This window comes from Anopheles aquasalis, chromosome 2 (genome assembly GCF_943734665.1).
Source record: "Anopheles aquasalis chromosome 2, idAnoAquaMG_Q_19, whole genome shotgun sequence".
Taxonomy (NCBI): domain Eukaryota; kingdom Metazoa; phylum Arthropoda; class Insecta; order Diptera; family Culicidae; genus Anopheles; species Anopheles aquasalis.
In genome coordinates, this window is record NC_064877.1 from 59308147 (window position 1) to 59330527 (window position 22381).

General features: G+C 46.3%; 2 protein-coding genes across 7 annotated transcripts in view; one reads left to right on the forward strand and one right to left on the reverse strand.

The window, feature by feature from the left end:
- Positions 1 to 1362, forward strand: part of LOC126569086 (RING finger and CHY zinc finger domain-containing protein 1) — a 5779-nt gene extending 4417 nt beyond the window's left edge. For all 6 annotated transcript variants that reach the window (XM_050225903.1, XM_050225898.1, XM_050225902.1 and 3 more), the window contains exon 8: positions 1 to 1362. This exon is cut by the window's left edge and continues 745 nt beyond it. The gene's annotated coding sequence lies outside the window, so the exon portion shown is untranslated.
- A 247-nt stretch (positions 1363 to 1609) lies between these two features.
- On the reverse strand, positions 1610 to 19750 carry LOC126569087 (arrestin domain-containing protein 3-like). Its single transcript, XM_050225905.1, has 8 exons — positions 19629 to 19750; positions 16532 to 16602; positions 13785 to 13976; positions 9321 to 9416; positions 9047 to 9117; positions 7600 to 7900; positions 5213 to 5327; positions 1610 to 3416 (listed from the first exon to the last, which is right to left on the reverse strand). Exons 1-8 carry the CDS (start codon positions 19738 to 19740, stop codon positions 3091 to 3093), a joined length of 1284 nt encoding a protein of 427 aa, XP_050081862.1. The 5' UTR covers positions 19741 to 19750; the 3' UTR covers positions 1610 to 3090.
- Between the last annotated feature and the right edge of the window lie 2631 nt (positions 19751 to 22381).

Consider the following 22381-nt stretch of genomic DNA (forward strand, 5'->3'; position numbering starts at 1 on the left):
AGCAACAGCTGGTCGTGTGTATTGATGACATTGGTGACTGCAATGTAATGCTCCGATGTGGCACCGTGTGTATATGGTGGTGCGTTTGTGCGTGCGTACGTGCGTATGCTCATTCCAAATCGTCGGTATCGCAAGGTCGGCGAGGTGTTGACGTTGTTGACGAAGTAGTATATAGGTAGTAGTCATCGGATGGGATCGGAGCTGCTGTGTTCAATTTTTATTTCACTAATATTATCTCTTTGTTGAATCCCTGTTGTTTTGCTAGTGTATAAAATTTCTTATCTAATCTCGACCCTTTCTCACCCACCACAAACTCCTCCAACTGGTTTGTAGTTAATACTTCCTTGCAATTGGCGCTTACGTCTCGTCTCTGTCATTCCATTTCCTTGATATACTAGCGTTCACACTCTTATCTATGTCCTTACGTTTGTATGTGTGTATGTGTGTGTGTTTGTGCGCGTGCGTCTTTGTGTGTTTGTACATACGTCTGTCCTCGAGTGTAGCCGTAGTCCAGTCCTGTATAGCCAGTAGGTAGTACACTTATTATCCGCCAGCGTTACGCTGCTAATGCTAATCCAGTGGAAATAAGCTTCTCTAACGGTCAACCGTTTCCGTTGGCACCGTTTACCACCGTGTCGTTTTTTTTTTGCTTCGTCTAACAATGACACTTTCTGCTGTAACATCTCTCACAACAGCCGCACACGATCGCTTCCGGTGCAGCGTCACGATATCCTTCACTGTGCACACCGTTGCTTTAGTTACACGGTTTTAGTGTAGTAGTGTATTTTTGTGATAAATTTAATTAAACCGTTCTCGCGATGGGTGATAAGGGATTGCCAAGGAAAGATGCTCTAAAGGAAGGATAGGACTAACAGGATAACAAAAAACCAGAATCGTCAGTTTGGCACAAAATGGTTGGATAAAATAAGGGCGTAAAGAGAGACTATGATCGAATCTCTTCCAGCATTTTCCCTCTTTTTCGACAATGCATTTCGGTAATGGCGGCGCGGCTAAAGTGTGACAGAGATTTAAGTCAGTCGAGAGGTCGAGAATATAGAACACTTTCCGTTAACACAACTCCAAGCTACATAGTGGTAGAGTAGAGATGGGGCCATAGTGGAAGGATTCTTAAGTCTCGAAATAGAGTGGAAAATCTAGTAGGCCCTCGGTGGTGAATGTGATTGAAGCAAGTTCTGTGTGCGAACGAGTAGGCGAGCGAATGCAAAATAAACGGAAATGTAAACGCATGCTGAAGGAATGTGATGGCCCACAGTTGAAGAAGCTAAACATTGTCTTTGTAAATGTTCCTTGTTTACAAGCATTTCGATTCCCACTGTAATAAAGCCAACCAATTCAAGAAGAGTACCCTTTTTTCTATGGAGCCACTATTGGATGGGACACTAGTGTCAAATCACAGCCAGATTCGAATTCTCGTTCTACAAAAAGTTCTTAATTCTCAGAAATTCTTCAGTCCTCGGTGCTGCTGCGGAAGCAGTTATAGGAAAATATTGAACCAGCCAGTCTGATAGAGCCAGTTGCCCGCCATGCCAAGGGCGACGGTGAAAGGCTATCAATTTGAAAAGAAAAAAAATCAACCTGGGTGCATTCAAACAGGGAAGTCTCGCCAGAATGAAAGGCCGAAGCCAAGCGTTGCGTTACTACTAGCTACTACTACTCCTCCGTCGCATCGTCAGCGATATTAATCATAAAAAAATCAAATATAGCAAAAAAAAAACTACAGCGTACAGATAGTAGTGTTTAACTTATAAAGAAAACAGTAATCCGGAAAGGAAAGGCCACAGCTGGGCAGGAACCGGATAGCCGCCGCAGAAACGGCGTCCGACTAATCGTTAAATTAATCCCGTGGCGGGTGCCGGTCGGGAATCGTAGGGGATAGTGGATAGTAGCCCGTGTTGCAGGCCGGAAGGGACAGTGTGCAGTTCTGGCAGCAGACAGCTGAACCGTGACCGTGATGAAATGAATTTACTGTAGCATTATGTGCTAGACTTCTCGTAACCATTATTCAATCCGTAGCGCATACCGCGTACATACTGCGCGCTGGAAGTTTGCCGGGGGGGGGGGGTGGCTGAAGGCCGGAGATGGAAGGACGTCCGAGTTCATACGTAAATCATGAAATAAAAACTGAAAACTCTACTACCGTTTGAGTCAATAAAGAAAACGTGAATAATGTGAATCATTGGGTACGTTTTATTTCCATATTTATTCACTTTATGATCTTTGCTTTTTGGAGTGTGAATGGTGGTGGTGTGCGTTTGTTGGTATGGGTTGTTCGGGCTTCCCACCTGTTTGGAGGATTTCGTACATTAAAAAAATAAACAAATCCAACAAACGATTTCAAATTGCCTCTTGCATGCCTCTTGCACGGCCTGAACTAGGAGAAGGTGGATTGAAAAACACTTTCTGTGGCCTCACGTTTGCGTTGCGCTTTTGTACTCTACTATCGGTTGGTTGGCTTGACGTTAACTACATTTTTCACACACTCCGGGGTAGGAGAGCAAGTGTCCTTAGTTTACTAAATGGGGTGTTTACGGATGCTTCTATGCTTATCTTCGAGATTTATGTGCCAACCACTTCGCGGTGTTTGTGTTGCAATCGCTACTTTTTGAAAATATCGTCGTCGTCGTCGTTCTCATCCTTGAAACCGTGAACCGTTGCTATCGAACATTTGTGACCGTACTTTTCGTCAAGACACTTGGCTAAACATATACGAGAGAGATCGTGCGTGCATCATTTAATGGGGTTGAATGAAGGGTTACAACATGTTAGTACGCTTCACGTCCGATGGCGCTATTAATGCTCATACTTTAAAGCTTTAGCATTTCCCTTACGATGAGGTGCTCGACAGACGGGAATTGAACCAGCCTTGTCTTAAGTTGCGCTTCTTCCGTACATCCTCCCGATTCTCTAGCGTACGAACGTTCTCCAAATCGGAGAAATAGAGTTCCTTCACTAACACTACGTAACTACTACCGGAAAGAGGATTGCTTACCCATCCCGGATGATGGATGGTGTCGATGGAATGGATGGATCGCGCGAGAACGGGGCAGAGAACAGAGTTTAGCTTCCGGTCTACTTCCGATAGTAACGCGGGTGCTGGTCACTGCTGCTGGGCCCGTTGGTGTTGGTGCCGGAGCTGCCACTGGCCTGTCCACAGGCACCGTCCGCGCTCCCGGGAGTGCCGGCAGCCGCGGATGCCGATTGCCGTCGATTGTTGCGCTCGACCGCTTTGGCCGATATCTGCTGCGAGCTGCGTACCACGGTAAGGTAGACGGGCCGGTAGAGCGGGGCTAGGTCACGATGCTCGTTGTCGCTCACGTTACAACCATCGTACACCTCGCCGAGCAGAAACTCGGGCCCAATGTACGTTCCACCTTCCACGTGATCAATGGCGACATCTGGCACGGGTTGGTATGCGGGCGGGGTGTGTCCAAGTGTTGATTGGAAAAAGTGAAGAAGGCGAAGAAGGAAGAGAAGAAAAGAAAAGTAGTAAAAAGGACACGAATCGAGTTAACTGGACCCTTTACGGGTGCGCTGGACCAATATCTCCATTTTTATGGTCCGCTCCTTGACGAAGTTCCCGATTGGGCCGCCTGTGCCAGGGAGGGCAACCTATTGAAAGGAAATGTCCTCCGTTTACCGGGAGGGGGAGTGGGTATGCTTTTAAAAGGATTTCCTTTTTTGGTCGCCCTTTTTTTTTTGGGGGGAGTAGCAATAGGGCCATAAACTCGCTCTATGCCGTTCTGCACGACACGTCCGGAACTCGGCGTGAATCGTGTTCGGGGCGTAACAACATTTAAGGTCTCTTAAAGTAATCGCCGAACGGTGGCGTCATAAACCAGGGCGAATAGCCGTGGCCCTTCCGTTCGGGTTCGAAGTGGGAGCGAAGGAGGAGGCAAAAGGATTCAATCTGCTGCGAAGATTGAATGGTTGAACACCGTGTAGCTGACACTTGGCAGCTACCGGATCCGAAAAATTGCGGCGACCGTCCGGACTGCCATTCGCCGGCCAAACAGTGATTCATCGCCTCTCCAGACGGCCACGATGCCTCCGCGTATCAAGGACCGGACAACGGATCCAGTGGAATGCCCGGTGGGGTCCGGCGCTTATTCAACGCTAGATGGAGATATCGGATATCGCTTCGATGCGCCAGATTTTGCTCTAAATTTGTCACTTAACTGGCGACTAGAACTCGTTGGCATTATGCTTCGGAGTGAAGGACGTTACTTCTTGCAGTTTATTGGGAATTGAGGCCCTACAGGGTTGTGGCGTTGTAGGTTCTGCCTTAGTGCGAGTGGCATCTCGTCTCTTGATAAACGGTTATCTCGCGAAGCAGTAAAAGTGTTATCAGATCTCCACCAACATAAGGTTTCCAGCCTAAAAGGGTTTCATTTGTATCGCATCATTCTCACTGCCTTCAGCGCCAACTGCCAACTTCAGCGAAGTGGTCTTCAAGACAGATGCCATCAGGATAAGAAATTTGTAGAATTCAACGGTTTTATGATGCTTTACAAAAAGATGGCTGACCGTTTTTAATTTTAAAAGAGACTATAAAATGAATAAACATTTATGTAAATAAAACATGGAACTACTTGAATCCGATCTTGCTGTTCCGATAGAACGAAGTAAAGTAGCATTTTCGTGGAGATTACGGAGGCGGCCTGGAGTAACATCCTGGCTGGAGACGTATCTCCTGCGCTCGATGGCCTGCATCTCATCTAGCAGACATCCACCGCTAGCAAGATTAGCGAAGTTCTGTAAATGAACTTAAGCAACCTCATTCGAATTCCTTCTCGATGCCATTCGATCGTGACAGTTCGAAGGGATTTACAATCGGCAACATGCAAGCAGCAGGCAACCGCTGCCGCTGTACCACCCGGTGCGTGAAGCCATCGCGGATTACATGCGAGTGGGAAAGGTAAGCGCAACATGGAACCTTTCGCCGACCGTGCCGTGCGGTACCGTACCAGAAAGCCACGAGCAATGCAGGCAAACATTGACGTACATAAAGCCAAAGGCTAAAGGATGAAGGTCGCAGTCGGTATATCGACCCTTTGCGCCTGTCACCATGGTTGGCTCCTGCACGTCTCGCACAAACCTCTGCAACCTCTCCCCCACTCGTCAGGGATGCTGCAGTGTCTCAGTCTCCTGCTGTTCCTGTTCCGGCTGATGCTGCGGCCGGTTGTGTACTTACCGTATCCTATGTGCGGCTGCAGATTGCTGTTCGGTATTCGGAACGGCACCGTGCCGATCGTGATGGGGAAGTTAATCTGCAAATCATCGCCCGATTTATCGAACTCCAGGCAGGCCTTTCCGTTCGTCGGTCCGGGACGGGGTCGATCCGATTGGGAGAAAGAAACGGGTGAGCGGGGAGAAAGTTAGAGAAATCGATCCAAGAAACTCATTCCCTGCCCCCAAAGGACCGTAGTCCGTGGGAAGCCATTCAAATCGTAGAAAGCATAAGTGCCAAGAACTGGAAAAGAGAGCATTTTCCTACTACTACCGGGGAGACGAGTGTGTTCGTCAGGAGTCCCGGGACTTGGAAGGAATCGACGCTATAGCGCAACGGCAGAGTGAGGTCCAATCATCACTAGTGAACCGTTGGTAAGGATAAATTGTGTACCGTGGATGCGTGTTGTCATGTTGGTCTAGTGCAGTGGTTTCGCTTAACTCTCTCTCTTTCTCTTTCTCTGTGCAATTAATTGATTCCAGGAATTGCGTGGCTTCCGGTTGACATGATTTTATGCAACAATCGTGCCTCGTGCACCCAATTTCCCTAGCCCTCACTCGCTTATTAGTTAGTTAGTTGGTGGGCAGACCGTTGAGGGAAAATGGTTTTATCGCGGTTTTTCACGGCTGGCTGGATTGTGTCACAACAAGCCCCAATGACGCATTTCCGCGGTTTGCCCTGAAAGTGTCTGAAGCACATTGATTACACGCAGCGGATGGTTTGTTAAACTGATTGCAATGCGGTTAAACCGTTATCGTTTAGAGGCATTACGGTGGAAAGCAATCGAGCCTTCAAACCGTCACAACTGAAGCTGGAGATTAGGCACTTTAATGGACAGTGTTCGGTTGTGTAAATTGTGATGCTAATCCGTGCCTGACAGTATGGTGTTAACGATTAGCATCAAACGAAAATGAATGTTCTTAGCGAATGGCATAAATATCATTAAAATGATGGATAGCAGGAGTTTATAGGCGAAGGATGCACAATATATTGATTTGGGCCTTTAAAAGAAAGCTCTTTCTTATATCCGTGTTTTCTTTGTATCCGTGAAATACTCAGTTTAGCTGCGCTATTTTTTTCGACTCGGAAACAATTAAAAATTATACGAACCCGGTGCTATGGAAGAGAAATAGTCCCAAAAGAATAAAAAAAATATAAACTTTGGACGAAGTGCGTCCAATGAAACTGGCAAGTCGGTAAAAAATATATATACTTGATCATTACTACAGGATAAACTTGTCTACAGCTATTTATAAAACATTCAATAAAAGTTGTCAAAAATGCCATAAAGCGTAGGAACCCGCGAGGCAAAAAGCTATAGGCGTTACACTGTAGAGGCGTTACAACCGTTAGGGAAGAGAGAATCGCGAACGAAGAGAGAGAGCCGAAAGGCCAAACAACAGGATAAAAACAGCGCGCGCGACTGATACGGGGTCCTGTGCAAAATTGTAGATCGAAAAGTAAAGAAGACACTAAATTTGTGGTTTCGAGCGAAACCAGTATCAACCAACAAATTGTGTCTAATTTTCATTTTCATTACGTTGGAATAACATTTCCAACAAAAGTTTAACTACTATTCGATTGAGAAACACTCCATCAACACTGAAATAATTGATCATCTGTTAGAGTAATCAGACACTTTGAACACTTTGAAACAAAGTAAAAATTACAACAATGTAACAGTGAAATTCAGCGAAAACTTTGTTCGCTAATAAAACACATGATAATGATATATCATCAAATGATTAATTTAATTCCCAGTAGGGATGCCTCACATCCAATTAGATATAATGTACAGCATAGAGGTCATTGAGCACAATCCAATACCATAATTACACATTTATAAGGGTTTCCACGAATTTTCTTTGTACATCAACATTACTACATTAAACTGAGTATAGATTTCTCAGTATAGAGTCTGACATCCGGTTATATTTGCGGTACAGTAAAGTGTAATGGATGGGTAGAATTGGTATGAAATCCTTAATTTATAACATCCGACCAGTTGAAAACCCCCTCCATGTAACCGCACAGCTGCCAACAAACAGCGGTTGGCCTTAATGCCTGTTGAAACCGCAATCCTAGTTGCGTTCGTTGCTAAGCCTCCCTTCAACATCGCTTCTCAAGCCCGAGACACACGTGCACACCTGCTCGTGTGTTGCATTGAACCAGAGGTGCAGGAATCACTTGACCCACTCGAGACTCGAGAACCGCTCCCTGTCTGCTGTAGCACAGGCCGCGGGTCATTAGACCTGGGGCCGACGTTCCGGCAAGAGTTCCTGCACTTCACTGCTACAGCCGCAACACCAGACCAGACCAGACCAGACCAGACCAGAGCAGGCGGTACTTACCACGAGTGTGTAGTAGATCTGCGCCAATCGGCACACCCCCATCATGGTGGTGGGGACGGTCGGGATGCGTAGGTTGGCGCAGGTATCCTGTCGTTCGGCCGGCACCACCGTTTCGCCCTTGTACTCGACCACCAGATGCTGCACCTCCTTCGTCACGCCCAGTACGCCCCGCTCGACGAAGAACTCGCAGTACTGGAGCAGCCGCACCTTCAGCCGGACCGCTTCCTCACCCTGGTTGTCGATAATTGATTTCAGCTTCAGCGTCTCGCCACAGCAGAACGCCGTCCGATCGAGCGAACAGCTGGCACCGAACAGCGCGGATTTGGTGAAGCGTCAAAAATGGAAAGGAATTGCCATTAATTGATGTGGCCCCGGCCAATGCTGATAGTCATGTCGTTCACCCGGATCCCTGCGCACGCTCGGCGCTGCCATTAAGCGAACGAAGAGTTGCTTGGGGTGAAGGGTTGCGGTTTTCTCGCAAATTAGAAGCACGCCCCTCATTCCACTGCTGGTGTGCTCATTTTGTTTTATGGTCATTACCCAGAAGTTGGCCGGAATCAAATGTCAAATCAATCGCAAACGATCGATTACCTTTTCGGTGAAAAGTGGAAGGCACGTCTTTCGGGTTGTAATTGGAACGTTCTGGGAATGAGGGAACTCTCGTCTGAGACAGTTTCTACACACAGCCAAAATTTGGCGGCTAAAGTCAAAATTGTCGGCAAAAGTCAAAAGCTCCATATAAAAAAAATAATGGTGTGTGTAGGGACGCTTGAAAAGAAGAACTTCAGAAAAACTACAGAATCATCGCGAAATAACTTTAACACACCTGCAAACAGCTTTTTTTAAAATGTAATATGCTTTAAGCTGATCGGCAGACACATAATGCTGCGCTCCAGTGTAGGCCGTACCGTAGATGTAAATTTGTCTCCATCTGCCATTATTTTTTCCAAAATGTTGGAAAAATGAAGTTCTCTTTTTTTGACTTTAGCCGCCAAATTTTGGCTGTGTGTAGAAACGGTCTGAGGTAAACGAGAGCTAGCAGAATTCCTCAGAAAATCGCTTCTGAACCGTTCTGAAGAGTTGTTATTTCATATTCATAGCCATGGCGGTACGGTCCGCAAAAAGCAAAAATGACAAACTCCAAAAAGGCTCTCCCACACCCACAGACACAGCAGACCGGAGGATGATGCCGAATGTTGGTACTAGACCGGGATTCTTTTCTCGAACCAAAGGGGGCGTGTAAAAAGGTCAACCCCCCCGCAGAAGCAAGGAGGCTCATAATTTAGGCCAACGCGCCAAGCGAAAAGGTCACCGTGGACGTCGTGGCGAGCGTCGTGGCCATCGTAGTGCTGATAGCTTTTCTTGGGATGATCTCTTCCCCACAAACACACAATGACCATCAATCTTCCCGGAGTGCCCGGTTGGGGAGGACGCTCGGGACGCTTACCTGAGCGTTACGGGACCCTTGGCACAGCAGAGGCAGCACCGGACCTTCTTATCCTGGCCCGAAACCGGTTTCTGCAAAGAATGAGGTAGGATCAGATCTCGGTGAGGTTTGGTTTGGTGATAACTTCCCCCCGGGGGGGTGGACAGTAAAAGGGAAGCGAGGTAGTTGATGGATCGGAGGTGGGGGGATGGGAATGACTTCGGTAAAGTTTGCCCGCTGCCACTGACAGCTTATCAATGGGCCATTGGTTGGCTGGGCCTTCTAGCTCACTCACCAGGTACTGCTCGTCCATGCAGTCTATGTGCGGTCCGATGATAGTGAAGTACTTGATGCCTTGCGGTGGCGACGCGTACGGTATATCGATCGTGACCTGAAGAGCGGAAGAAGAGTGGCATATCGAAGGAGTAAAGAGGAATTAGTTGAGATTGGTGTGCCGATGAGTGTGGCAAAACAAACCACAAGGATTGCCGGTGGATCTCGTTTGGTATGCGTTTATTGTATTTCATTCTGGCGTTTGGAGATTGGAGATTGTTTTCGCTCCCCCCGCACCGGAACCCGGTGCCAATGATATCGATGAGATAGCATCGGTGGGAGGACTCTGATTCAGCGCACTCGAACCTCACCGTCGATTCTAAAGTGTCCATTACGTGTCTCATTTAATTGATTTGTGAATGATGCCTTGCATGGCGAGGTGAGCGGTGGTGATGATGCAGTTGCAGATCAACGTCGAATAGAATACCAGTCGTCATACGGAGCTCGATGTTTAATAATTCACAATCTCCATCAGTTTGGCAGCGTTCTATTGTGGGATATTGATTTTCACTTTTCCATTCTTGCCATCGGTACCATTGCTCGGTGGATGGATAATTTGCTATTATTGCAAGGTGAATTCCGGTTCTGCTGTCTTGATTATCTTATTTAATTTTACGTAGGCTATGAGTAGTAATAATTTCAATACCAACAGAACCAGAGTAGTGTAACCAGAATTGGCGAGGTAAATCTACATATTAAATATCTTTTTTAAATTAAAAAAAAGAGTAACATCAATATTCATTCTAAGAACAAAGTGGGGAAAGTGAAGCTGACGAAAATTGATGCAAATTTGCTTTGGGGAACTTTGACAACTTTTTGCTGTGGATTTGATTTCCAACGTCAACAACGCTAATCCAAACAATACTAAGAATGTTGCAGTCATATTAATATCTGTTTTTCTCCTTGTGCTAATAGGTCCTCATCTCATCTGTAACAATATCTGGATATAATTGATTGATACAACTCAAACTCAGTGTTTTGAAGTAGTCTTACTGGGCTGCCCCGATACGAGATCGAGATTGGAAAAAGGGGATACTAGGAATAAGGCAGAGCATTTTAAGAAAACACAGCTCATTATCAAAAATAGATTACATCAGGAGTCTCAAACTCACGGCCTCATGACGCCACGAATTATTTTGTGCGGCCCGTTGCCTCGTCCACGGTGCCTATGTACAGGGTGTACCATAAAAAAATGAGAAAATCTTTTATTGAAGTTTAAAGCCATTTTTTTATATTTTCTACTATTTCAAAGTATTTCATTCGCTCTATATTTCTTTGTTTATCAAAAACAAACAAAATGAGTGGGTTTGTCGGCCTGTTTTCTCAATTAATTTCACCAAGCGGTTACGAATTCGAGAACACCTTCGGTAAAATAGGTGTCCAACTTAGAAGACCAGGCTTTGATGATAAACGATTTCAGCGAACCAACCGTGTATGGTGTGATGGTTCACAGGTCTTAGGTCGAACAAACGCCCATATTGAATAGCCCAACCGATTTAATTCAGGACCGCTTGGAGGGCATAAATCATTCGACCAAAAATTCATGTTTTCCTTCAACCATGTTTGAGTCCGTTAAGACGTATGGCAGGGGCCTCCATCTTGCTGAAACTCAACATTTTCTGGTGTTTTGAAGTTTGCTTTAATCCATGCTAAAACGTGTTCCTTCAAAAAAGTGATATAAACATCAATATTCATTTTAGTATTGGATTTTATGAAAACTGGTGCTATTTTCAAACTATGTTTTATCCTGTCTAAAGATGTTTTATCCTTTCAACTATTAAATTACGCTTCACCCTAGCTCTAGAGATTGCTTTTAGGTCATATTTGGCCAACCGATGCAGGCAGGATCTTGAGATATTCGTCTCTTATGCAAGCTTTCATATGGATTGCACTGGATTTCGCTAACTTTTGCTCTGACGGATCCTACCACTTTTTCAGTGCGCTCAGATCGTTGCCGATCACTAACGTGTTTCCTTGGCCCTTCATGTATAGAACGTTTAATCCTGTAAACAATGCCAAGATTACATCTGAGGACCGCTGTTATATCTATGAGATTTCTCTTGGGCGCGAAGCAAACTCGACACTGTCACCTTTGAATACATTTTTCCGGACAGACATCTTTTGCACGGGTACTTATTATACATCATTTGATAGATAAGACTCTTACGAACACAACGATACCCCATAATGACATATTGGTGTTGAAAAAATACTCAAAACAGAGCAATGAAAGCGTTCTCATTTTTTTATGGTACACCCTGTATGTTAAGTTTGGTCCTTAATTGTATGTTCTATGCAGTTTTATAGTCTATGAATATGCTGGAATAGAAGATTGTTTGAGATCCCTGCGTTATTTAACCATTTCAATTTCTACTACAAACCCATGAAAGTATGCAATTTTACCGGTTACCTGGCGCCTCCATCATCTGGTTTCGGCAACGGAGCTACACCATTTCGTGTTCCCGGTGACTAATTTTTGAATTGTCTTTACCTCTCTGACCACGAACACCGGCACCGGTTGGGGTTTGTTGAGAAAAAGCAAATTTCATAAAACCATACATCTCGCCCGGGAACTAGTTGATACTTTAAACAGCATTAAAAAATCAAAATTGCTCGCAAAAATCTCAAACTGTCAACAGAATCATGCAAAATGTATTCGTAACCTCTTTACACTCGAGATTCAATTCAAGATACCGAATTTCATATTCCTAACGAGTTGTTCACTCGTCAAAACCACCAATAACAATCCAAAGCATCAGTTCATAATCTACTTTATTTAGATTTGATGATTGTTTAAACGCCGTTGAGGCGCAATTGACTAAAAGATGTAAATGACGGAGTCAAATTCTATGGCGCTAAGGGGGTCCAAATAAAACTGCAATCCCTGAACAGTTCGTTAGTATTCGGACCATTGTTCAAATCATCCAAACCAAACCCAGCACGCAAACTTCCTACCGAATGACACTGTGCACAGCTAACCCATCCAAATCCAAAGCTCGCCGTTGTCCAAAGCTCGCCGTAGCTCGTTAGGGGATTTGACTTCCTCGGTTACCTCGGGACGGTTTTCTGTAAATCAATCGACGGAAATAAAAGTTCGAAGCAACACACAAGCGGCCTTGATTGAGCGTTTGACACCACCCTACTACGGACAATACGCGCTCTGCATAAACGGTTGTCCCACGGCGTTGAATGTGGCTGACTGCATAGTTTAACAGCATCCTGGAGGGGATGTGTGCGGAGCCAAAAGTCTGCCACAAACGTCACTGGCTTGTGGGTTGGTTACATGGTTCCCCTGTTCACCTGTTCGCTTCCTTCATCCACTCATGCTCAGACAGTCGTAACAGGAGCAATTTCCATCAACTGGTCCCCTGTTGAGGGCTCCAGCATGGCGGAACTGGCACGTGGACTTGGAGTTGGAGAAGACAATAAAACGTAGCAGAATGTCAAACAGAACGCTGGTGGTGCTGCTGCTGCCACTGTTACTGCTCCTGCTCGTTATCAAATGGTGGAAATCATGATGGAGTTCGCGCGCGCGCGAAGCAGCACATTTCGAGGGAATTGCCGAATCCAGCGTGCCAAGTGCCGCCTGTCTGCGTGAGCGAAACGAGCATAAATCACGAATTTCACGCCCTACCTGTTCCCTGTGGCCTTTGGCGAGGGTTTAGGGAAGGGGGGTGTTTTGATGTACTTGAGCGGGACAGCGTGTTATTAGCTTTGTTACTCGAGGCGCGCCATGCGACAGACAGACACAGTCTCACAGGAGAACGAGAGCAAGTGTTGATCAACGTGAATGATTGTATTACCGAACCGAAGAGATGAACCACCAGATGACAGCGGCGGACAGGAGATGGGGTGTTTTATGCTAATCCACGGTATATTACATCTACTTATATGAACGACTATGCGGCGGCGGCGGCGGAGAAGGACCTGTGACATGAACCCCGGAGAGTCGACGTAGCTCGACGTGGCGCCATTGCGTCGTATTCACCTTGTCCTATCACACACATTTCCCTCGTGTGGGTGGCTGTGCGTTCTTCCGTCCCGACAGACGACCACTCTGCCGGTGGTTGGCCATTTTCCTGACGGGATTGCATAGAAAGCGCTTTCTGTCCTGCGGCTCCACATCATCAACATCGCCATCAACATCATCAACATCACCATCACATCGTCCTCTCTCTCTCGCTCCCTCTCTCTCTCTCTCTCTCTCTCTCTCTCTCTCTCTCTGTCTATTACTTCGAAATGAGTTTATCGTCGCTTACTTTGTCGCTGCACGCCACCAACCAAGCTAATCGGGGGTGGGTTTGATGCCCAGCCCCGTTTGATATCCTCCTCATCCTGTTGCTCGATCACACTTTGTCAAAGGAAGAAACAGAATGTCCATGTGGTGGTGGTGGTGGTGGTGGTGCTGCTGCTGCTGCGGCCTTACCTTGACGAAGTAACGGATGTAACAGGCACGTGACTCGAAGCTACAGGGCAGGTTGGTTTCGGGGATGTTGAAGCGAAACGGAAACTGATGCTGGCCGCGCACCAGCACTGGTACGGTCACGTCCAGACCCTCGCCAGCACGCTCGCCCCAGATGACGGCCCGCTCGTCGATGTAGACCTGGTCGTCCTTCACCTACATTTCACGGAAGCGGAAAGAAGCAAAGCAAAGTAGCGCTAGAGCATCGTGAACAGCATGGTTCCTGGATGTACTGCGTGGCTATGTGTGGAGCTTTTAGCTGGAGATGGCGGTTTTTGGGACTGGCACGCGGTTTTGACAGCTGGAGCTGGAGCCAGAAGTCAGAAGTGGACACCGGGAAACCACCGGGTTGGGATTCGCAGGATAAATGACTCAACGGCACTGCTGCCATGGTCTCTTAAACAATGGTCATTCAATGGGTGGGGGCCAAGTGCCTTTGAAAAACAAGCTAACCAGGCAGACAAGTGGACGCAGTTTCTGCAGATGAAGCTTCAGCTCAGCTTCACTCTTCCCAAACTACCCAACTTTGGACAGCTCATTCATTCTTTGGGGCGTTCCATTTCATCCAGTGACTAAAACGATCGAACACCCCACATTAGAGGTTTCTAAAAAGTCGAGATTTGATTTTGATTACCACCCTGATGACCCACTTACAACAGGGATCCGTTCCACTCCTCGTATTCAAGAGGAAGAAAATATGCAAATAAAAAGTAAAACGATATCCAAATGATGATGATGGGGTGCTTGGAACATGTGGTCTCGTTGATGCCTGGCTAGCATAATGAGCCCCGACGTTACGCGGACCGGAACCGTGGTCAACTGGAGCCTGAGAGGCCCAGCGGAAGGATTAACTCGAAGGATGTGCTCCGGTTCTCTTTCGTGTATTCGGTGCGTGTTTAAGGCATGAGATGAAGCTACAAACAGTCCAGCGACCAGCGCTCAATGTCAATGTGAAATCCGCTGACTCATAACCAGCTGCTGCTGCTCAGCATATTTTGTTTTTTTTTTTTTATTTTTTTTGTTGGTTCGATGCCATGCAATTTTGAGAACCACCGGATGGCAGATAGCCCGGGGCGCCTAATTCCAAAAAACGCGAAATGGATGGTGGTTCACTTCACGGTCCATAAAAGAAAGAAATGGCCACACAATGGCGGGGTACCGGAACCGCTCCCGATGATCCGATGCCACCGTCAATCCCGCGGTTACGGGTGCTTTAGGTGGTCAGTGCTGCTTGAAAAGTGGACCGGAAGTAGAGACGGGAATGGATGCCAGCCGGGTGGCAGTGACAGGATTATGGAGGATTGCCGCAGTACAATCGCTTCGGAGCGCTTCGGATAGCGCGATGTAATGCGCGAACGCAAAAGGACGCGGTTTGGATGCAAAAAAGTTAAACATTTTATTGTGCGTTATGAAAAGTTTTCCATTTCCCGGGAAAAACGATTTCGGAGGATTCGGTGGACGGCACGGCACAGTTCTGGCAGGTGTAATCGCTTGCCAAGCTTTGTACGTGCCTCGTTTGAGCAAGTTGCCGCTCATGTACATACATACGCACGTACACGGATGGCACACAGACATATTCACCAACAAGAAAACCGAGAAATAAAATTCAAAAATTAAAATAAGAGTTCCTGGAACACTCTAACCAGCATCGAAACGGTTTCGTTTATGCGCTCACTACCACCAATCGACATGTGCACTGCCATGAAAACATTATCATCGCTTCGAGGAGACCGAGAGGACATACTAAGGCCCACCTCCTCTCCCCTGATCCGCCTGCACCGGTCATTAATTTCCCGAAATACTCGAGCACAACTTTTTCAATTCCAAAAGAACGCCGGAACACCCTCGGAGTGAAAACTTTGCATACAACTTGCGCCCCGAAGCCGGTGCGATGATGGTGGGTACCCCACCGGTTACACTTACCCTCCAGGAGGGAAACTAGAGAGTGCCGGAACGGCCAATGAGCCGTGGGTTTCATGTTCTATCCGGAGGAAAGTTTTTTTTCCTTTTCTTTCCGTGCGATTCTTTCGATCCTCTCGCAGACCCCTCAGAGGTGATCCCCGGAAGGCACGCGAAGGATTTCCATTTCGAAAAGGCTCTCCAGCTCATTGTTTCGCTTCGCTTTTGCTTTGCCGATTCGATTCGAAGACGCTCGAACACCTCGTGAGGAAAGGTGACAAACCGAAACCGGTGTGCAAGCAGCTGCTGGCCATAAACAAAAAATAAAACGCACGCACAAACCGAGCGCTCGAAACAATAATACGCTGAAACGTTGAATTCACTTCCGGCTACAGTCAACCGCGATCCGGAATGGAAGGAAGAGAAACCCACGGACTATCGCCTCCATGCTGCTATCTGCTTGTGGCACACGTAGCGCAATTTATGTTTCGATAAGAAACCCTCGGGCCACTCCTCCCAGCAGAGCAGGACACCCTTACCCGGGGTGATGGGTGGCTTAAGGCAGTGACTCCCACATCAAAACACCTCCAGCAGCGAGCGAGCGAAGTTGTTTACCTTTTGACCGCAAAACTTTGCTTCGTCGCTCCTTTCTCGGCGGAGGGGTGGTTAAGAGGGGGTGGAAAAGGGGGTGAGAGGAGGCTTGTAAAAATGCTCGACAAAGGTGGTTACGCGTGACATGGGTTTCAGGGGAGAGGAGGGAGGGGGGGAACGACAAGCGGGATAAACATTGCTCTGGGAGGGGCCGTAATTACCGTTCTTTTGTCTCCGGACACGAACACCTTCCACTCGACGTGCGCCTTGCCCCGTAGCAGCAACCGGATCGCTGTTGAATAGGGAAAGAGAGAGAGAGCAAGCAGATGAGCAAAGATACGGTCGTGAGAATGAGGCATCCCAGTGTGTTAATGTGTGTTAGTGTGTTTGTTTCTAATAGAGGGACGAAATAGAAAGCATCTTACAAGGATAGTTCCATCAACGGGTGGTAAGGTCGGACAGGATAAGCCGTGACAACACGTGCCCTGTCATGTATGCTCTCCTTGCTCCGGTACACACAGACCGTGACAGTTATGGCAACGCATCCGTTTTCCCTCTTTATTGCAATCTTGATAATACTAGCAGTAACATGTTTTCCTATTAAACTCTTTGGCCGAAGATAGCAAAGTTCTTAATGTGCTAAAGGTCGTCTGGTGCTAATTCGTGGCAGCTGCTAGGGTTCGAAGGTGGAATGAATTTGAACGCGCGCGCTCTTTAAGTAAATTCAAATTAAACAAACCAGACCGCAATATTTTCCACAAATATGTGGACGATAATGAATTTAAGGCTAAAGAAGATATCGTTTGCAAAATGTAAATCAAGCTAACCCAACATCGTCGTTCAGAACTAGAAATGTATTATCCTCCTCCCAAACTAGACCGTGGAACACATAAACATGAAGCGCACCTGTGTCACCGTTACACACTACCGAAGGGGTAGTTACTCCAGGAGCGATGCTTTAATGCTTTGAAATTGGGCCAGAAACAAGGGGATTGTAACATAGCATTACCGGGCACCTTCGCTCCGCCGCTTCTGACCAGCAAGCCCCGTGGTAAAATTCCGACTATTCTCTAGGTGTCGATCTGTTTGGCTGACAGCCAGGCCCGGTTCTCTGCCCCGGTTATCCGGTTAGCGAAGGTAACGCAAGGCGGAGTGAACGAACAACCTCACTAACTCGGCGCTCGGCGTTGCCCGTGTACCGGTACGAACGGAGTGACACATTCATGGTTCCGTCAGACAAATATGCTTTCTTTTACGGAATGGAAGAGAGTCTAACCTTTTTCGGGCACCCTGGACCCGATGCCCCGGCGGCATCGATGGGCGCGTTTAACCATTTGTCCGTAATAAAATTACCGAAAACTTTTGGTCCAATTTTCGATTAGATCAGGCTTGACGTGGGGTGGCAGTATGGTAATCTTGTTTCCTTTCCAATTCGGACCACAAGATGCTTCTCGTACCGGTCCAACGATCGAATCCAACTTTGGTTGGTTGGTTGGTAGCAGATTGCTGGTCGACGACCATTCCGGAATGCCTGTTTGGGTGTGGGGGGAGGGGGGGGGGGGTGTGAGAGTGGCGTGGAAGAAGTTGAAGCCAGAACAAGATTGCAGTAAGGCTCGGTTTGAGTGAGTTTGAAAGATTGTAGATATGTGTGGGACAGTGTTCAGGGAGTGAACCGGACGATAACTTTTGCCTTCTGACACCAGCGTTCCAGATGGTCAAACATGTTACTTGCGAAGAGACAACTGCTGCCGGTGCGACGATGGTGATTCTGGTCAGATACCTAAGTGGAAGTACATGCAGACAAATAGTCAACATCGCTGTTACCGGGAATTTCGATTTCGTGGTTTGATGTAGCTTTTATTCACGTCCAACAAACTCGAACGATACTCAATGGTGCAAATGTGGGAACTGATCTAGCACTTAGTAAATTGAAAAACCACACATTAGATCATCGGATAAGGTCTATGCAACTGGAAAATCCGAGAATTACCAGTGACTAGACAATGTCTGCAATGTTAGGATGACAGATGTCAATTTCAGTTCTGTGAAATTCGACCAATTTCAGTTCTGTGAAATTCGAATGAAAATCGACAATTGGAAGACGAATATTATTCTTAAGGGCAGCTAGAGTCCTTGACCAGTTAACGTTTACCTTTGAGTTAAAACAGCCCTACGAATAACAATTTGATTTGCAGCTAATCTGTTGATCTCGGTGGCCAGTCAAAAGGTCAGTCGCCATTTTACGACAGCCGTTCGTTCATGCTTACTGCCACAATGCCTTGCTGTTTGTGCTTTTCTTGCATAAGACGTCGTCCAGTTGGAACCAGTACACATCTCTTCCTTTTTCACAAACAATTAGCGTCACGCAATCTGTTATTATAGCTCGATAATGTTTACCATTAATGGTAGCCTTCAACTCCATCATCGTCTTAAAAAAGTATACGGCCCAATGATCATATTCGCGGGAATGGCGAGCACAAACATTAACTTTGCTCATGCCGTAAAGAGGCTACTGTTGGACTAATTCATTGCCTTCCGGTAACATAAAACCCGCGGTTTTGATTTATTAACGGCTGCATTATACACTGAATTGAAATATTAAAAAATAGTGGAGTTATTCTGAACATGCAGCTGAATAATTTTGTATGGTTTAATAGGTTTAAATTTGTTGCTAGCGGTTGCTTTAACTTTGCTAGCACGTTTTCAACATGAATAGGTTTACGAAATCTTTCGAATAATATTATTACTTCCATAAAACAAATCCAATCCCTTTTCACTTGATCAAGTAAAACAGCAAATCATTTTTGATACAATTTTAGTTCGGATTTTGTTGTACTTTGTAGCTAAGCATTACGGGGCGTCCCGCATTAATGATGGATGTTGGCTACCAAATCCACTTATTGGTTTATCAAATCAACTACGGATCAAATGCATGAACGGGAACTACTATTACTCCCGGACCATTTCCCTAGTGCACCTAGCACGATCGCGTTCCGCGTAAGTGAAGCTCGAGCAAAAGTTAAGAAGTGACATCAGACGTGATATTTCCCTGGGAGCGCCTTTTTGCTCAAGTGTCTCGGCGCCGTGCCTTGACGTTCTAGTTGACGCGAATTCCCGTCACGAGTTTCATTGTTTCCGTTCCCGAACAACGTCCCGGGGGACCCTTCAGCTCGCGAGAGTGAGTCGACGAACACGTCCGAGAACCGAACGGTACGACGGCCGTTCCTTCCGCGCCCTTCCTCCCGGGCCAACCCTAATTGATACGCCACCCGACAGTCTCGTCAACGGACATGCCCTTGCACTTAGTTGAATACTTACATTTCAGCTTGAAGTTCTCCGTCGTGTGCATTATTACGCGCCCGGAGAGCACTTCGCCAGCGTAGTAGTACTCCTTGTCGAGTCGAATGTCGAGCTCTTTGATGTAATCCATCGTTTGGTGGCGGGCACTGGCACTGGTACACGGGTAGCCGGGACTAGGACTACGGACCGAGGCAGCAGACTAGCACACTGTCACGAGAACGAGGGCCGGTCGGTGTGATAGCGTGCTCAGCGATCGTCTTTTTGGTGTGAAGAAGAAGAAACGGCGAACTAGGACACTGGTCTCACCACTGTGCCGTGCTGTTGTCGCGTTGTTGTTTGCTTTCTTTCCGGAGGTTTGATGGTGCGAGCAGCTGTCCAACGGGAGCTTTCCTGTACACCCTGTTCCTGGAATAACATGAAGAAAAACCCAGTAAATGAGTCCGAGTTTCGATGCTTAATGGGAAATGGCGAGGCTGAAAAGGGAGCTAATGGAAGCAATTAATGTCGAATTTGAATGCGTCGCCGTGCAGCGGCGTAATAATTGGTAGCGTTTCAGGTGCTACCGGTGCTCCGTAATTGATATTAAGTTTTTACTCACGGTAGATAATGGATGGACAAACGAATCGTAAATGAGGGTATTAGCTGGCTGTCTGGATGCAATTTCGAAACGCATCATCAGAATGGTCAACTTTCGAAGCATGGATACAATTTAATTTAAAGTAATAAAAAGACCAACCTAATGAAAGAAGTTAAAAGGGGGGTCTGATACATGATATGTGTGTATTTATGGATTACCAATATATAAGCGTAGTTTTTTAAAAATTACGCTTATATTTTTGAATCCTTCAAATTAGAGATCCACAAAAAAATGAGCAGAGGAATCGTCTAATGCGTACTGACGGTGACATCGCACCGACATTTTTCAAATTGTTTTGGCTGCTTTTGCGTCCAGCGCTATGATGCTGCAAGTTAAATTTATCGTCCCTGTCATCCCTCTTATGCTATTCTTGTTATCCTTTGAGGTCAAAGCATGATCCTTACGAATTCGATTCCTTGAGTTTTGAAAACGATCTCCACTTTGAGGTTCGATATTTTTATCATTTATTTTTCAGTCCTTCGTATCCCTCCATCGCAGGACATAACTTTTGCATAATATTTGTGAAAGCAATGAAATTCCCTTACATAGTGGAACCCAATTGGTCATCTTTTAATGAATTATTCTATTGTTTAGTCAATTCTTTAAGATGCTCTCATTTTATCTTGTGCCTGATACAAATCCCGTTCAAAAAATGCTGCCAATGCTCTCTCTTCAACTCAATCCAAAAGCACAATTCTTACGCTCTGACAATCGTTTTTTCATGTTAAAATAATGAACGAAAGATGCCCGAAATCCAAGATTTTATTAGGAACAAAACGAAATGTTGAATTCGATAAAATACTCATAATCAATTTCTTTCTAGTTTTTATAAATTTACTGTTTATGCCTTAAACATACGGCTCCTCCGTTATCATATTTGTTAAAAAAATTGTCTATGCTTTATAAAATATATAAATGTTGTATGCTCCAAAAATACACGGTGGTTTTCAAATCGCTAAGAGAAAAAAACGATCGAAGAGTAAGCTTGTTACACCATCTTTTCTAAAACCACTGGAAGCAAAACAATGGAGGCGCCCGACGCGCGATTCTGCGAACTGAAAGCAAGAGTACAACGTCATCGACGCGCCGTATCTTCATTAAACGAAATCCAATTAAAGAAAACATAACTTCACAACCGCAAACAACCGGGCTGATGGTGGGGTGTTGAAAGCATACTTCGACAAAAGCGCTCTTTACTTTTTTTCAGCTTTTCTGCAAATTAATGTGACATAATTATGTGCCGCTAAGTGCTGGGCTAGCGCGGCTACCAAGCTCGGCTGTTCCCGATAACAAATTAGTAAACCTCGAGAGCGCAATTCTCCTCCAGAAGGGTAAAGCAGGCAAAGGAGTCCCGAATGGGAAGGGTTCCGTTTCATCCGGGGGCGGTTACGAGCGACCGCAAGGAGTCGCGCGGTTGGGACTTTGGAATATTAGAAATAATTGAAGCAAAAGTTGGAGCGAAACATAATACGGCCTCTCCAACCCACGGCCCGCACCAGTCCGCTCCTCCCCGTAGCCCTCCCCATCAGCCCCTGCGGGATGAATTTTGCGCGACACGAAGGTCGCGGGTTGTGAGTAGCTGCCGTAAGAAGGTGAAAAAGAAGTGAAAATCTCCCGCCCAAAAACAACAAAAAAAAAAAAAGGAACGAAACGTAACAAAACGAAAAAAACATCGGGTCGAGTTGAGTTGAAAAAACAATTATCCTTTATTCACTAGGGCAAACAACAGGTCAGGGAGGGTGCTGCAGGGTGACATAAAGTGTGCGGGATTCGGCCTAGCAGAGCGAACCACCCATGGCACAAAGGACCGCATGGATCGCAGGATTCAAAGTTTCCAGCTGAAGAAACAATTTTGTTGTGCACAGCGCCAAAGAAGCGAAAAGCGAAGCACACAAGCGGAGCACGCAGAAATTGAAAATCCATCCCCACGGGGTGGCAGGGGTGTGAAGGGGGTGAGAAGGAGGTGCAATGGAATGGTTGACCGGATTGACTCCTCTTACTTGGTGGTGCTAGGTGACCCATAAACGAGAGCTTGATGATGGGTTGTCGCAGGAAAGCGAAAGCGTCAACGTATAATGGACTCATAACGGAAGTGAATGAAGAGAAAGAGAGAGAAAGAGAGAGAGAGAGAGCA

Bases quoted from the DNA above. Each gene is read 5' to 3' on its own strand.
- LOC126569087 (XM_050225905.1), bottom strand. From the start codon at position 19,740: ATGGATTACATCAAAGAGCTCGACATTCGACTCGACAAGGAGTACTAC. The intron at 16,603-19,628 runs GTAAGTATTCAA...CCTATTCAACAG, and splicing joins GGAGAACTTCAAGCTGAAAT to CGATCCGGTTGCTGCTACGG. The intron at 5,328-7,599 runs GTAAGTACCGCC...ACGAACGGAAAG, and splicing joins AGATCTACTACACACTCGTG to GCCTGCCTGGAGTTCGATAA.